Source organism: Hypanus sabinus, chromosome X1, assembly GCF_030144855.1.
Source record: "Hypanus sabinus isolate sHypSab1 chromosome X1, sHypSab1.hap1, whole genome shotgun sequence".
NCBI classification, from domain to species: domain Eukaryota; kingdom Metazoa; phylum Chordata; class Chondrichthyes; order Myliobatiformes; family Dasyatidae; genus Hypanus; species Hypanus sabinus.
This window is the reverse complement of record NC_082738.1, coordinates 60190980-60208745: the sequence shown is the minus strand read 5'-3', so window position 1 is coordinate 60208745 and position 17766 is coordinate 60190980. Positions and strand designations below refer to the sequence as shown.

The window sequence follows — 17766 nt, the reverse complement described above, 5'->3', positions numbered from 1 at the left end:
TCTGGGCTGGAGTGAAACTACAAATATGTCTGATTGTCGTGACTTCCGGTTCCTCTTTTGACTTGTTTTCCTTTTTTTGGGAACATGACTTCCCTATAATAGGATTAACCCTTTATACATTATATTATTTACTTACTGAAAATGTATAAGACTATTAATTTTGTTTCATGGAATACTAATGGTTTGAACCATCTGATTAAACAGAAAAATTTTTAAAATATTTAATAGACTGAAAGCTCAAATTATTTTTGCACAGGAGACTCATGTGAAGGAGGAGGCCAATCAATGTCTTTTTAGATTTTGGAGAGGCATACAGTGTCATTCTAACGCATCCGCAAAGGTGAAAGGTGTTTCTATATTTATTGATTCTTCGATTCCATTTGTTCATTATGAGACAATTTCAGACCCAACTGGTAGGTTTTTGTTGATCACCGGTTTACTTTATAATCAAAAAGTTGTTATGGTTAATATTTATGCTCCAAATGTTGATTATCCTGAATTTTAAAAGAAATTTGCATTACTCCCTAAGTTAAATGAATCTGAATCTGAATAAGTTGATAATGGGTGGAGACTTTAATTGCTGTTTGAATCCTACACCCCAATGATAAAGAGTTTTCTTTTTTCTCATGTATATCACAATTATTCTAGAATTGATTACTTTTTTATTGACTCCCGATTAGTACCATCGGTCATTGCTTGTGATTATGATGTAATTATTGTTTCTGATCATGCACCTCTGAAATTATTAATTAAATTAGCTGATATAAGTTTTAGAACTAGGCAATGGTGGTTCAACTCAACCTTACTTCAAGACTTAAAAGTTTGTTAGTTTTATTAAAGAACATATCACTTTTTTCTTTTAAACTAACTCTACTGAAGGAATTTCCAGCGGGATATTATGGGAAACTTTTAAAGCATATATTTGTGGACAAATTATTTCATACTCTGCTGGATTAAAAAAGCAAACTAATAATGAAATGTCTATATTGGTTGATAAGATTAAAGAAATTGATAAAGAATATTCAGTTACTCCTAATTTGGAGCTTTATTAAAAGAGAGTTAAACTTCAGATGCAACATAGTTTGTTATTAACATTTCCCACTGAAAACCAGTTACTTAAAACTAAATCTCAATTTTATGTACATGGTGATAAACCAGGGAAATTATTGGCCAACCAATTGAAAACTGTTTTGGTTAAACGCCAGATTATTAAAAGTTTGTAAATAAGATGGCAATTTGACAATTGACCATGATGAGATTAATAAATCCTTTTAAGAATTCAATACCTCTTTATATCAATCAGAATTCCCCGACAATAGTACTACAATGCATGAATTCTTAGGGAAATTGAATATCCACAGACTATCATTTGATGAATGTTTACTATTAGATACACTGATTACGGAGGAAGAAATGCAGAAACAATTTATTTAATGAACTCCGGTAAAGCCCTGGTACGGATGGATTTATAGTAGAATTTTTAAAATGTTTTTCCGATTTACTCTCTCCTTGGTTAAGTAGAGCTTTTAAAGATGTCTTATTGATAGGTAAACTACCACAATCCTTTTATGAAGCATCCATTTCCTTAATTCTTAAAAAAGATAAAGACTCTGCTGCATGTGCTTCATACAGACCAATATCTTTGTTGAATGCAGATTTTAAAATTCTCTCTAAAATAATAGCAATTAGATTGGAAAATGTGTTGCCCAAAATTGTTTCAGAAGATCAGACAGGATTTATAAAAAATCGTTACTCATACTTAAAATTCCTAAAATTCACCTAAAACACACCTAAAATTCCAGAATGTATTATTCCATTGGATGCTGATAAGGCATTTGACAGAATTGAATGGAAATATTTGTTTTATACACTTGAGAAATTTAATTTTAGTCCAAAGTTTATATCTTGGATTAAATTGATATATCATACTCCTTTGGCCTCTGTAGTTACAAACAATGAGATCTTCCTTTTTTAGGCTTTTTCGTGGTACTAGGCAGGGCTGCCCTTTAAGTCCCTTACTACTTGACATTGCTTTAGAACCCTTGGCAATTGTTTTTCGAGATTCACCATTTGGCATTATGCGGGGCAATGAAACACATAAGGTATCATTATATGCAGATGACTTGTTATTATATATTTCTAATCCAGAGAAATCCCTTCCTTCAGTAATATCATTACATGCTCAATTTAGTAGCTTTTCTGGTTATAAATTAAATTTTGATAAGAGTGAGATATTTCCATTAAATACGCAAACTTTAATTTACATAAGTTTTCCATTTAGATTGGCTACATATTACTTTATGTATTTAGGGGTTAAAATTACTAAGAAACATCAGGACCTATTTAAGGCTAATTTCTTACCTCTAATTGATCATATTAAACAATTATTAACTAAATGGTATCCAATGTCCTTATCATTAGTTGGCTGAATCAATGTTATTAAGATGATATTTTTACCTAAGTTTCTTTATTTATTTCAGGTAGTACCAATTTTTATTCCTAAATCTTTTTTGATATTATTGTTTCCAAAGTTTTGTTCATATATATGGCAGGCTAAAAATCCAAGGTTGAGTAAGAAATATTTACAGAAATCCAAAAAGGATGGTGGTTTGGCAATCCCAAACTTTAGATTTTATTATTGGGCAATTAATATCCGAAACTTAACCTTTTGGACCCAAGAGATAGATAAAACCCACAGTCCAAGGTGGTTGAATCTTGAACGTTAGTCTGTGCGAGGATTTTCATTGGCATCTATTTTAGGGGCTTCGCTCCCCTTTGCATTTACTAATTTGAACAAACAAATTACTAAACCAATAATTAAGTATACAATACAAATATGGTCTCAATTTCATAAATTCTTTGATTTGAATAAATTTACCCTTTCTAGCCCTATTTTATTTTTTTTCAACCATATCGAATTGATCAAGCCTTTCATCTTTGGAAAATGCAAGGAATAAACTGTTTTCGTGATTTATTTACGGATAACTGTTTTATGTCTTTTGAACAGTTATCTAATAAATACAATTTGCCTAGATCGCACTTTTTTTTAGATATCTACAGATCAGAAATTTTTTGAATGTTATTTTGCCTACCTTTCTGATGGCATATCAAGCTGAAATTACGGAAAAAAATTTAAGTTTAAATCCCTTACAAAAGGGTGTAATAGCAACTATCTATGATTTGATCATGAAAATCTCTTCAGGTATATCTGATAAAATAAAGAATGAATGGGAACGAGAACTTAAAGTAAGTATATCCATAGAAGAATGGGAAAAGATTCTTGAATTAGTTAATACTTCTTCAATGTGTGCTCGATATACTTTAATACAATTTAAAGTGGTTCATAGAACATATATGTCAAAAGAGAAACTAGCCCATTTTTATTCCTATATAAATTCTATGTGTGCAGACGTAACTCTGAGGTTTCTTCTTTAACCCATATGTTTTGGTTCTGCCCTCTTTTGAAAAAATCTTGGAAAGACTTCTTTGATACTGTTTCAGCAGTTTTACATATTGATTTACAACTCCATCCAATTACTGCAATTTTTGGATTACCAGTGATGGATTCTAGTTAGTTATCATCTTCAGCCTGCCGTTTGATAGTATTTGTTACGCTGATGGCCAGAAGATCCATTTTATTTAAAAGGAAAGATTCTGATCCCCCTACTATACATCAATGGTTCTCTCAAACTATAGCTTGTTTAAACCTAGAAAAAATTAGGAGTGGCACTGTTAATTCCTCGATTAAGTTCGAGGAAACTTGGAAGTCTTTTATTCAGTATTTCCATACCTACGACTTAAGTTGATTTTTTTTTCTTTTTTTGAATCCTTTTTCCTATTATCCGTTTATGGAAGGAGGAACAGAGTCAAGGACAGAATAATTATAATTAACAAATTATACCAGCCCAGTTTTTTTTCTTTCTTTTTTTCTGTTTTGTTTTCTACTTAGTTTAGGGGATTTTTGTTTTTTCTGAACAAATCTTTTGAACCTTTTCTTGTTTCAATTATCAAGAGATCGGGTGGACATGTCTGGATATGATATTTGGAATTCATGTTTGTATGTGTTATAGCTATTATTGTAATCTTGTTCTCTTGATATTGTTATTATTGATATGTTCATTTAACTGATTATAGACAATAGACAATAGACAACAGGTGCAGAAGTAGACCATTTGGCCCCTCGAGTCTGCACCGCCATCTGAGATCATGGCTGATCATTCACTATCAATACCCAGTCCCTGCCTTGTCCCCTTATCCCTTGATTCCCCTATCCATCAGATATCTATCTAGCTCCTTCTTGAAAGCATCCGGAGAATTGGCCTCCACCATCTTCCGAGGCAGTGCATTCCACACCTCCACAACTCTCTGGGAGAAGAAGTTCTTCCTCAACTCTGTTTTCAATAACTGACCTCTTATTCTCAATCCATGCCCTCTGGTACTGGACTCTCCCAACATCTGGAACGTATTTCCTGCCTCAATCCTATCGAATCCTTTAATTATCTTAAACGTTTCAATCAGATCCCCTCTCAATCTCCTCAATTCCAGTGTGTACAAGCCCAATCTCTCCAATCTCTCTGCGTAAGACAGCCCTGCCATCCCAGGAATCAACCTAGTGAATCTACGCGGCACTTCCTCAATTGCCAGAATGTCCTTCCTCAAACCTGGAGACCAAAACTGTACACAATATTCCAGGTGTGGTCTCACCAGGGCCCTGTACAAATGCAAAAGGACTTCCTTGCTCTTGTACTCAATTCCCCTTGTAATAAAGGCCAACATTCCATTTGCCTTCTTCACTGCCTGTTGCACTTGCTCATTCACCTTCATTGACTGATGAACTAGGACTCCTAGGTCTCTTTGCATTTCTCCCTTACCTAACTCGACACCGTTCAAACAATACTCTGCCCTCTTGTTCCTGCTTCCAAAGTGGATAACTTCACATTTATTCACATTGAATGACATCTGCCAAGTATCTGCCCACTCACCCAGCCTATCCAAGTCTCCCTGTATTCTCCTAACGTCCTCTTCGCATGTCACACTGCCACCCAGATTAGTATCGTCAGCAAACTTGCTGATATAGTTTTCAATGCCCTCATCTAAATCGTTGACATAAATCGTAAAGAGCTGTGGTCCCAATACAGAGCCCTGTGGTACCCCACTAGTCACCTCCAGCCAGTCCGAGAAACACCCATTCACTGCTACCCTTTGCTTTCTATCTGCCAACCAGTTTTCTATCCATGTTGAAACCCTGCCCCCAATGCCATGAGCTCTGATTTTACTCACCAATCTCCTATGTGGCACCTTATCGAATGCCTTCTGAAAATCTAGGTACACAACATCCACTGGCTTACCCTCATCTAACATCCTTGTTACACCCTCAAAAAACTCCAACAGATTAGTCAAGCATGATTTGCCCTTGGTAAATACATGCTGGCTCGGCCTAATCCTATTACTGCCATCAAGATGTGCCACTATTTCGTCCTTAATAATGGACTCAAGCATCTTCCCCACGACTGACGTTAGGCTAACAGTTCTCTGTTTTCTCCTTCCCTCCCTTCTTGAAAAGTGGGATAACATTAGCCACTCTCCAATCTTCAGGAACTGATCCTGAATCTAAGGAACATTGGAAAATGATTACCAATGCATCCGCAATTTCCTGAACCACCTCTTTTAGAACCCTTGGATGCAGACCATCTGCAATTTATAATGCAATAAAAAAGATAGAATGGATTTACAATGGAAGGTAACAAACATTTTGTTCATAGTTTTTGTACTTGCTTGCTCACTTTGCTGCCATTGAGGGTGTTTATGGAACTGCCTTTCCCCATTGTTTAATAGTCTATTCATAGTTAAGAGTGGATGTGGCAGAATGGAGAAGTTTGATTTGACGTATTGTTTGGCATCCATCCACAGCAAGTCACTTCTGCTGTATAGCATTCTACAATCCTATGTTGTAGCTTCACTAGGTGCCTAATTTTTAAACATCTCCTATGAGTACTCTTCTGACTTTCTCATTGGACTAAGGCTCATGCCTTGGTTCAATTTTAAGAGTGGAATGAGCTTTAATCAAGACAGTGGGTTTACAACTAGGGTGAAATACAATTCTGTTGCTTTAATTAATTGCTCACAATGCTTTATGGATCCTCGGCTTTGAGCAGCTAGGTTGCATTTAGAATGGTATTAATCTGATAAAACATAATGCAGGACACCTTTGGTATGAATGTAGGGCCTCTTCTCAAAAAGTTTGGTGTTGTGGCCACACGGACAAACATATTATTGCATATTATTTCAAACATACAATTTATCAAAGGCATCAAAGTTTAAAAATGCTTGCAGCAGTCACTGTGGAAAATGCAAGATATGAACAACCCACTGATTTTCTGAAATTCTGTACCTGCAGCGTATGATTTTGGTGTAATTTTAAATTATTTTCCAGTTTTTGCCAACAAATTTGCTTGTTTGTAAGACAGTACGAGTTTATATGTGTGTATGTAAGTATTTATTTATTGAGATACAGTGTGGAATAGGCTCTTTGAGCCACACAGCCCAGCATCCCCCAATTTAATCCTAGACTAATCACGGGACACTTTACAATGACCAATTAACCTACTAACCAGTATGTCCTTGAATTCTTTATTATGCAAAAGGATAACAACTACAGCACCAGGTTTAAACATCATTTTGTTTTGGTCACGTCATGCTAACTCATCCATGAAACGGATCTTTTTTTATTAGTCTTGTTCTTGATAAGTCAGAATATGTCTACCAAAGAAACAAAGTTAGGTTCCACCATCTCTCATGACAATTTAAATACCAGTTTCCCCCCAGCAGTATTTGTTTAGAGGAAGCTTGCTTTCTGAAATACTCACACAGTAGTCAAGTTGATGACAATCAATTCCATAAAGCGCAGAGTTATTAAAATCCTCATTAGTAACAGATATAAAATGTTAGTCAAAGGAGGACATGCTTACCAGTGTGAGTCTTCATATGCTCATCAAAATACTGTTTCATATTAAAATCCTTGCCACACCACTGGCACATAAATTGTTTATGACCGATATGAATACTCATGTGAGAACGAAGTTGATACTTGTATTGAAATCGTTCATCACAGTTCTGAAATGAAAATTTGAATAGTTGGTATTGTATAAAGATAAATCACATATTTGAGTTTCATGGCCCTTCAACCATCATGTTTGAAGCCAGTAATTTACAATTACTCAAACTTTGTCAAGATGTTTTTAGCTTCATATACTTTGTAAATTAAAACTTCGAGCATGAAAAAGCAGAGCATGCAATAATTTTAAAAAATAAATACTTATTTTAGTTCTCCATTTACACTTCCAATAAGATGGCAGCACATTTGATTGCAGTTGCTTCACAGGGCAAACCAAAGGTGTTATTGTCCTTTTTAAAATTTTTTTTTAAATGATTGCAAGACCCTGCTGAATGTAAAGAACATAAAGGACTGCAGGCCTACCTACCCCAACAGCAAGTTGCTGGTTGACGGAGAAACTGAAGGAGCTGGCCTTGGTGTGAATTATGTTGCTGCCTGCGTTAGAGGAGTAAGTGTGCAGTTTAACAGTAAGTGATCATTCTTAGTTGCTTTTCTTGTGATCACAACACCCTATTAAAAATTGTTATGTGGAATGCTGTAAGTCCGATTTACAGCTTTATTGGTGGATGGTGGGGGAGTTGCGTGGCCTGTCATAGCTAGGACTAGGCCTCAAGCTACAGTGTTGCCTGTTTACAGCTGCCCTGGAGAGAGGCATCAGAGACGGTGTGCTCCACTGGAGGCCAGTTGGAGTTGGCACTTCCCCGCCCCCCCCCCCACCGTGTTTGCTTGGCAGTAGACACACTGTATTATGTTTGATTGCACACTGCTGCAACATTCATGGGTTTCGGGGTACCGTGTTTAACACCTTGGCCTCCGAGTAATACTGTTTCATTTGGCTGCATTCATATATGGTTGAATGACAATTAAACTTGAACTCTATTAATTACTATTTATGAACAGATTGTTTACTACTGGAATATCAACGCTGGCTTTAATTTGGCTGACAATTAGTTCATGCAAACCAGTAATGAATACATGTTGCAGAAGATATGCAGCTCAGAAAGCTCACATCACAATCTTTAATGGAACTCATTGCTTCATCTGCCATACTGTATAAGTCTCACTGGTAAACATGGTTGCTGTGAAATAATTTGTAATGTTCAGCTAAACTATTCAGATATATCCAGGGACCAATTTCCAGTGTTCAGCTTAGTCATGTCAATTTTTCAGCAATATTTGAGATAGTTACATTTATACCTAAACTGACATGACCAAGTCTAATCATGTGGTAAATCGCCTGTCAGATTAAAGATTACTATTTCAGGCTGGGTTCGTCCATTTAACTAGGCTGCGTTCGGGCACCTTGTCTTTTGATAGGCAATAAATTATTACAAATTTTCTTTGAACTGATCTATTTTGACCCAAGGTTTGAGATCAGTGACAAAGCAATGGGATTTGCTGCTGATCTCAAAGAAAGCTCCCTACTCATTTCTAGCATTTTCTATAGCAAGAATCCTCTCTTTACCAAATACCTGCACCAATTAGGTGTCAGTTCAATTGGGTCACTGGTGCCAGTTTGTTGTTACAAAGTAATCACCTTAAAATAATTCTCACAATGTACCCAAATCTCCTACTGCACATACTATCTAGTCATTTACAGGATATGCTGAACATGCACATTTCTGCAGCTAGCTAATTTTGGCTTATGTCTTCATGAATTCACTTATTTACTTGTTACTAAATATTCAGTCCTCAGGAGATTCTGCAGTGTGACAAATTCAAGTGATTGGTACCAAATGCAGTGACAAAGGCTGCAAATATGGAGTCTGTGGATGTACATTGAATCTAAATTACTATTCTGTGTAATAGAACTATAACATTAATGTTGGTGGTCTTCAACAGACAAATAGATAAATCCAGACTTTAGCTTCCTTTGATCCTCAACATTAAAAAAAAATTAAGCATTAACAAATAAAATAACTTAAAACCATATATCCATCCACGTCTACCTTAACTGAGTGGTTGCTCCTGAAATAAGGTTGACATATTGCAGGGTTCTCTTGTTGATTCTTCCTGTTACAGGACAGTGTTGCACAACAAGAGCAGGTTGAAGCTATAAGATTTGAAGGTCACAGATTGCACAGCTCTACCTAAACCTCCCCCCACTAAGCCTAGAACTTCATATTCGCTACTTTGGAGATTTTAGGTGAAAGCAAGGAGGAGAGTCTAGATCTCACTTGTATGGGAGAAGGGGAAAAAACAAACCAAAATTTAGCGTCTAACCCACTGTTTAACGTGGACAGCAAGATTCACTATCTTTTCTTTCAGTTAGTCCTGATGAAGGGTCTCGGCCCAAAACGTTGACTGTACTTCTTCCTATAGATGCTGCCTGGCCTGCTGCGTTCCACCAGCATTTTGTGTGTGTAGCAAGATTCAGTTGCAGGTTAGCAAGATTGCCAAGAAACATTAACTGCAAAACTGTAAGACCATTGGCAATCACATTAGACCATAAGACCAGAAGATATAGGAGCAGAAGTAGACCATTTGGCCCATCAATTCTGCTCTGCCATTCATTCATGGGTTGACCCAATTCTTCCAGTCATCCCCACTTCCCTGCCTTCTCCCCATACCCTTTGATCCCCTGGCTAATCAAGAACCTATCTATCTCTGCCTTAAATGCACCCAATGACTTGGCCTCCACAGCTGCTCACGGCAACAAATTCCACAGATTTATCAACCTCCAACTAAAGTAATTTTTCCGCATCTCTGTTCTAAATGAATGCCCTTCAATCCTGAAGTCTTGCCCTCTTGTCCTGGCCTTTTAACATTCGAAATGCTTCTATGAGAAACCCCCTCATTCTCCTGAACTCCAGGGAATACAGCCCAAGAGCTGCCAGATGTTCCTCATATAGTAACCCTTTCATTCCTGGAATCGTTCTTGTGTGAATCTTCTCTGAACCCTCTCCAATGTCAGTATAACCTTTCTAAAATAAGGAGCCCAAGACCGCACACAATACTCCAAGTGTGGTCTCATGGGTGCCTTATAAAGCCTCAACATCACAACCCTGCTCTTATATTCTACACCTCTACAAATGAATGCCAGCATTGCATTTGCCTTCTTCACCACCAACTCAACCTGGAGGTTAACCTTTAGGATATTCTGCACAAGGACTCCCAAGTTCCTTTGCATCTCTGCATTTTGAATTCTCCCCCCCCCCCATCTAAATAATAGAATGCTTGTTTACTTCTTCCACTAAAGTGCATGACCTTGCACTTTTCAACATTGCATTTCATTTGTCACTTCTTTGCCCATTCCCCTAAACTATCTAAGTCCCTCTGCAGGCTCTCGGTTTCCTCAACACTACCCGCTACTCCACCTATCTTTGTATCATCAGCAAATTTAGCCACAAATCCATTAATCCCATAGTCCACATCATTGACATACATCGTAAAAGGCAGCAGTCCCAACACTGACCCCTGTGGAACTCCACTGGTAACCGGTAGCCAGCTAGAATAGGATCCCTTTATTCCCATTCTCTGTTTTCTGCCGATCAACCAATGCTCCACCCATGCTAGTAACTCCCCTGTAATTTCATGGGCTCTTACCTTGCTAAGCAGCCTCATGTGCGGCACCTTGTCAAAGGCCTTCTGAAAGTCAAAGTACACCAATCTGCTGCATCTCCTTTGTCTACCCTGCTTGTAATTTCCTCAAAAAATTGCAGTAGGTTAGTCAGACAGGATTTTCCTTTCAGAAAGCCTAATCTTGGCCTATCTTGTCATGTGCCTTCAGGTACTCCATAATCTCATTCCTAACAATCGATTCCAACAATTTCCCAACCACTGATGTCAGGCTAACAGGTCTATAGTTTCCTTTCTGCTGCCTCTCACTGTTGGGGTATACAGTTGGCCCTCCTTACCTGCGAGGGATTGGTTCCAGGACCCTTCGCAGATACCAAAAAAAGGGGAACCCTGGACTTTATTTAACTTGTCTCAGTGTGGTGGTCTTTAAGACCCGGCAGAGCTCTGAATCTGCAGTGCTTCTGTTCACGAAAATAATCACGATTGCGACTGAAAATAAAGTGGAAATAATAAAGCAATTGGAAAGAGGTGAAACGCCATCGGTCATTGGAAAAGCGTTAGGCTACAGTTGGTTGGAAAAATTTTAAAGGATAAAGTGAGAAAGGCCCTACCCCGATGAAAGCTCCAATTATTACTAAGCAATGCAGTGGTTTAATTATTGAAATACATATGTTTCTTAAGTGTTTTATATGCACAGAAAGGTAAAATATGTAGTATATACTAAGACAAACGTTTGACTAACTGACGCTAAATAATACTAGATGTAACTGTCCTGACTTACTTAGTAAGAGAACTTCTGTTTTTCTCGATCCCGATCCACGATAACTTACGCACATTCGCCCGTATACTTTAAATCATCTCTAGATTACTTATAATACCTAATATAATGTAAATGCTATGTAAATAGTTGTTATATTGTATTGTTTAGGGAATAATGACAAGAAAAGAAAGTCTATACATGCTCAAGCAACAAGTGCTGGAAGAGCACTTCCAGGTTTTCTCAATTTGCGGTTGGATGAATTCACGCATGCGGAACTTGCGGATAAGGAGGGCCGACTTTACTTCACTTCCCTGACACTCTTGAATGTCTGGTATACCGCAGATATCTTCCACTGTGAAGACTGATGCAAAATGTGAATTCAGTTCCCCTGCCATCTCTGCGTCTTTCATTACAATATCTCAGCATCATTTTCTATTGGTCCTAAATCTACCCTCAACTCTCTTTTACCCTTTATATACTTAAAAAAAGCTTTTAGTATCTTCTTTGATATTAGTTGCCAGCTTCCTTTTATAATTCATCTTTTCCTTCCTAATGACCTTCTTAGTTTCCTTCTGCAAGTTTTAAAAAGCTTCCCAATCTATCTTCCCACTAGCTCTGGCTTCCTTGTATGCCCTCTCTTTTGCTTTTACTTTGGTTCTGACTTCACTTGTCAGCCACGGTAGTGTCCTTCTTCCATTTGTAAATTTCTTCTTATTTGGAATATATCTGTGTTGCACTTCCCTCATTTTTCACAGAAATTCCAGCCATTGTTGCTCTGCTGTCCTTCCTGCTAGTGTCTCTTTCCAGTCGCCCTTAACCAGCTCCCCTCTCATGCCAATGTAATTTCCTTTATTCCACTGAAATACCGACACATTGGAATTTAGTGAACTGGATCATATTGTGATCACTGCTCCCTAAGGGTTCCTTAACCTTAAGCTCTCATATCACCTCTGGATCATTGCACAACACCCAATCCAGCACAGCCGATCCCCTAGTGGACTCAACAACAACACAAAATACGCTGCCGATGCTGGGGTCAAAGCAACACGCACAACATGCTGGAGGAACTCAGCAGGTCGGGCAGCATCCATGGAAACGAGCAGTCAATGTTTTGGGCCGAGATAAAGCTGTTCTAAAAATACATTCTACAAATTCTCTCTCGAGGTGAGGTACTGACTTGGTTTTCCCAATCTACTTTCATGTTAAAATCCCCAACGATTATGATGACATTGCCCTTTTGCCCACTGCCTTTTCTATCTCCTGCTGTAATTTGTAATCCACATCCTGGCTGCTGTTTGGAGGCTTGTATACAACTGCCATTAGGGTCTTTTTACCCTTGCCATATTAATTATTTTAGCCAGACCAGACCTACACTGCTCAAAAAAAGTTCAAAGTAAAATTTATTATCAAAGTACTTATATATCACCACATACAACCCTGAGATCCTTTTTCTGCGGGCATACTTAGTGCATCTATAGAACACTAACTGTAAACAGGATCTGTAACTGGAAACCAGGAATTGTAAACTGTAAACAAACTGTGCAATGCAGATATAAATAAATAGCAATAAATAATGAGCATGAAGTTTAACAATATAACAGAGTCCTTAAGTGAGTGTATTTATCCCCTTTTGTTCAAGAGCCTGATGGCTGAGTGGTAGTAACTGCTCTTGAACCTGGCAGGAAAAGCTGATTGTTTTGCACTGCTCGGGGATATTCTCATCTACGCACAGAACAATGGGGCTTAACACTTGCCTAGTCACTGCAGACCAGGTAGGGGTCTTTGTAAGATAGACATGTTCTCTAAAACACGTTTTATAACCATATAACAATTACAGCACGGAAACAGGTCATCTCGATCCTTCTAGTCTGTGCTGAATGTTTACTCTCACCTAGTCCCACCTGCCTGCACTCAGCCCATAACCTTCCATTCCTTTCCTGTCCATATACCTATCCAATTTTACTTTAAATGACAATACTGAACCTGCCTCTACCACTTCTACTAGAAGCTCATTCCACACAGCTACCACTCTCTGAGTAAAGAAATTCCCCCTCGTGTTACCCCTAAACTTCTGCCCCCAAACTCTTAACTCATGTCCTCTTGTTTGAATCTCCCCTACTCTCAATGGAAAAAGCCTATCCACGTCAACTCTATCTATCCCCCTCATAATTTTAAATACCTCTATCAAGTCCCCCCTCAACCTTCTATGCTCCAAAGAATAAAGACCTAACTTGTTCAACCTTCCTCTGCAACATAGTTGCTGAAACCCAGGTAACATTCTAGCAAATGATGAGGATTCTAGCTTTGATGAGGGAATTATAATTGGATACAATCCTATGTAATATGGTGTTTGTTAACCTATGGGTGAGAAACAGAACGCTGCCTCATTGCATCTGGGCTGGGCAAGATGCTTTCTCTCGAGTCTTATGAGTGTGGTGACAAACCCTTTTTGCAGAGTATATTGGGAAGGATGTGTTTAAGAGGAATAAGAATTCTAAGCCGTTGGGGCACTCAGACTAAACCTCCCTCTGTATGGACAATGCCACTATTTTTAACTTGAATTCCCTGTCAGACCACAGATTAATTTCCATCTATGACCTTGGGGGTCAAAGTCAAATGGCAATAAAAGCAAGGGCATTTGCTACTTGGCAAATGCTTTGAAAGATCTTACTGTCAGGTCCAATCCTTGATGGTGCTGGGACACAAACCAAGAATGGATTACAGGTCAGGTAGAAAAAAACCACCTTAGTCAATTAGATCAACAAATCTGGTTATCAGGTGTGAGATGCCCTCTATGTCGCTGTACCTGTCATACATCGTAATAATCACTTTTTCTGCTTCGACTGGAGCTCAAAAATAGAATGAGTTTGCACATCTTTAACATATAAAGCTCCAGTAAAATTTACTCAAAGAACTCTTATTCTAATGGCTACCTTTGCATGTGGTGGCAACAAGCAGTGTTGTGAAGGATGGTTCTCCTATAGAATGCTTTAAATAGCATACAGTGATTTTGATCACAGATTAATTAGCAGGAGTCTGTATGAAATGTCATCAGAATCTTGAAGGCAAAGGAAATGGTGGATCCTGTGGTATGTTTCCCTGAGCAGACTGTCAAAGTAATTTGGCAGCATGCCTCATTATCAAACCTTTCCAACATGCACAAAGATCTTGCCTTGTTGGTCACAAGAAGAACCCTCCCCATAAATTTTCATGTATTTTGCTACATTCCTTTGTTATGATCTTTGCTCTTCTCCTGGATGACAGAGCATTCTGTGCTGAACTGACTGCTCCAGGGCTACAAATTGAAGCTGATATTAACTACTGTTGGGAAACCATCAGTGCAGTGAAAAATGCTTTCCAGGACTAAGTACTTAGGAACTTGCTGCACTTGGGACAACAAATATGATGCTGAAGGAGCTCAGCAGGCCAAACAACATCTGTGGAGGAAAATGGACAGTCAATGTTAATTCTGGATCAATGTTAAATTTGGAGAGGAGGTGAAGTAAAATAAACAATTTTCTATTTGCTCTCTAGATGTGCCCTGCACCATTGGGAAGACTGTTGGACATAAAGTGTAGCAATACATTGAGAGAGACTGAGAATAACATAGCCTTGACACTAATATAGCTTGCTGCATGAAAACAATGAAGAGATCTAGGAGCTAGTTGCAAATGCAAAACACTTCTAGATTCAAAGTTCCATGACACGTTTTTTTTTAAAAAGCATGCTGCAATCATTGGACAAGGTAGCTTGTTGGTGACAATGCATGAGGTTTAAAAAGTTAGGGCCTTTTGGAACTTTTTGGCAGGCTACAATCATCGCAAGATTCATTGGTGATGTTGTGCAAAGTTTAAAGAGAGCTTGGGGCTTTTGGAACTTTTTGGCGGACTGCAATAATCACGATCCTTTAGGCAATCATCCAGGGCCAATAAAAAGAAACAAAGTGTAAGCAGAGCGGCCATTGTTAGTGTGTTCAGGCTTTGATCAACAGGCTTGGGTGAGAACAAGCACAGGATAGAACTTAAACTTGAGAAGTTAGAGACATAGTAAGTGTAGACAGGATGGTAGTTCAAGCAGTGGAATGCTCCTCTTGTGAGATGTGGGATTTCAGGGTACCCATTATCTCCCTGATAACATCTGTAGGAAGTGCATCCAACTACAGCTGCTGGCAAGGTCTCAGAGCTGGGAAAATGACAGCGTTAATAACATTTACTGAGGTGGTTACACCCAAGAGTGTACGCTTTCAGATAGAAGATAGATGACCACTAGGAGAAGTAAAGGGTGTAAACAGTCAGTTCAGGGTTCCCCTGTGGCCATTCCCCCATTCTCCTCAGCAACAAGTATAGCCTTATGGATACTACTGGGTGGGGGGGGGGGGGTCCAGTGGCACTGTGGCCAGCTATGAAGCAAAGTGATAGTGATAGGAGGCACGATAGTTAGAGGAACAGATAGAAGATTCTATGGCCGTGAAAAAGACACCAGGATGATGTGCTGCCAGAGGGTGTGGTGCACATTGGAATCAATGACATAGGTGGAAAAGGGGAAGAGGACCTGCGAATATAGGGACTTCAAAAGAGGCTGAAGAGCAAGTCCTCCAAGATAGTAACCAGTACAATGTGATTGTCAGGGCAGGAATAGGATGATAGTACAGATGAATGAGTGGCTGAGAAAGTGGTGCATGGGGCAGGATTTCAGATTTCTATATAATTGGTATCTCTTCTGGGGAAAGTATGACCTGTACAAAAAGTACACCTGAACCCAAGGGAGATGAATATCCTTGCAGGCAGGTTTTCTAGAGCTGTTGGGAAGGGTTTAAACTAATTTGGCAGGGTAATGGGAACTGGAGTGGTAGGGCTGAGGATGGGGCAGCTGGTATAAAAGTAGATGCAGTATCTAGTGAGACTATGAGACAGGTGCAAGATAGAAACATCCCAAAGATGAAGTAGTATTCTAAAGAGAGGATGAGGCAACTGTGACTGACAAGGGAAGTCAGAGCCAACATAAAAGCTCTGGAGGTACATGGAGGAATTTAAGGTGGGGGGTTATATGGGAGGCAGGGTTTGAGGGTCAACACAACATTGTGGGCCAAAGGGCCTGTAATGTGCTGTACTATTCTATTTTCTATAGAGCAAAAGAGAGAGCATATAATATTGCAATAATTATTGGAAGTTAGTGGATTGGGAAGCTTTTAAAACCAACAGAAAGTAATAAGAAGGCCAGAAGAGGAGACAAGATGAAATATTAAGGTAAGCAAGTGAATAATATAAAAGTGGATATCAAAGGTTTTTAAAAAAAGATATATGAAGAGTAAAAGAGAGGCAAGAGCGGATATTGCACCGCTAAAAAATGACACTGGAGAGGTAGTAAAGAGGGACAAAGAAATGGCAGATTAACTTATTAAGTGTTTTGTCAGTCATTACTGTGAAAAACACAAATGGTATGCCAGAAATTTGAGAATGCCAGAGTGTAGTTGCTAAAACTAAGGAGATGGCGATTTGGAAGCTGAAAGGTCTGAAGGTAGAAAAGTCACCTGGGCCAGATGGAATACCTGGGCCTATGGTTCTGAGAGAGGTAGCAGAAGAGATTGTGGAGACATAGTAGTGACCTTTCAACAATCACTAGATTCTGGAATGGTCCCTGAGGACTGGAAAATTACAAATGCCACTCCACTCTCTAAGGGAGGAAGGGAGACAGAAGTAAGGAAATTATAGGTCAGTTAGCCTGACATCAGTGTTTGGGAAGATGCTGGAGTCCATTATTGAGAATGAGGTTTCAGGGTACTTGGAGGCACATGAAAAAGTAGGGCAAAGTCAGCATGGTTTCCTTATGGGGAAATCTTGCCTGACAAATCTTTTGGAATTCTTCAAGGAAATAACAGGCAGGATAGACAAAGGAGGGTCAGTGGATGTTGTTTACTTGGATTCTCAGAAGGCTTATGACAAGATGCCACACATGAAGCTGCTTAACAAGAGCTCATAGTATTACAGGAAAGATACAAGCATGGATGGAAGATTGGCTGACTGCCAGATGGCAAAGAGTGGGAATAAAGGGGGCCTATTCTGGGTGGCTACCGGTGACCTTTGAGTGGTGTTCCACAGGGGTCAGTATTGGGATCACTTGATTTCACATTACATGTCAACGATTTGGATGACATTATTGATGGCTTTGTGGCCATGTTTGCAGATGATAAGAAGATAGGTGGAGGGGCAGGTAGTGTTGAGGAGGAAGGGACTCTGCAGAAGGACTTAGATTAGGAAAAAGGGCAAAAAAGTAGCAGATGGAATATAGTGTAGGGAAGCATATGGTCATGCATTTTGGTGGAAGAAATAAAGCTGTGGACTGTTTTCTAAATGGAGATAGGATACAAAAATCA

At 38.8% G+C, this 17766-nt stretch overlaps 1 protein-coding gene across 2 annotated transcripts in view; it reads right to left on the bottom strand.

Annotated features, from left to right (window-relative positions):
- The window catches only part of znf652 (zinc finger protein 652), a 160233-nt gene that overhangs the window by 15586 nt on the left and 126881 nt on the right, over positions 1-17766 (bottom strand). For both annotated transcript variants that reach the window (XM_059956646.1, XM_059956645.1), the window contains exon 5: positions 6969-7113. In XM_059956646.1, the coding sequence (XP_059812629.1) occupies positions 6969-7113 (145 nt within the window). The remainder of the gene's footprint in view (positions 1-6968; positions 7114-17766) is intronic.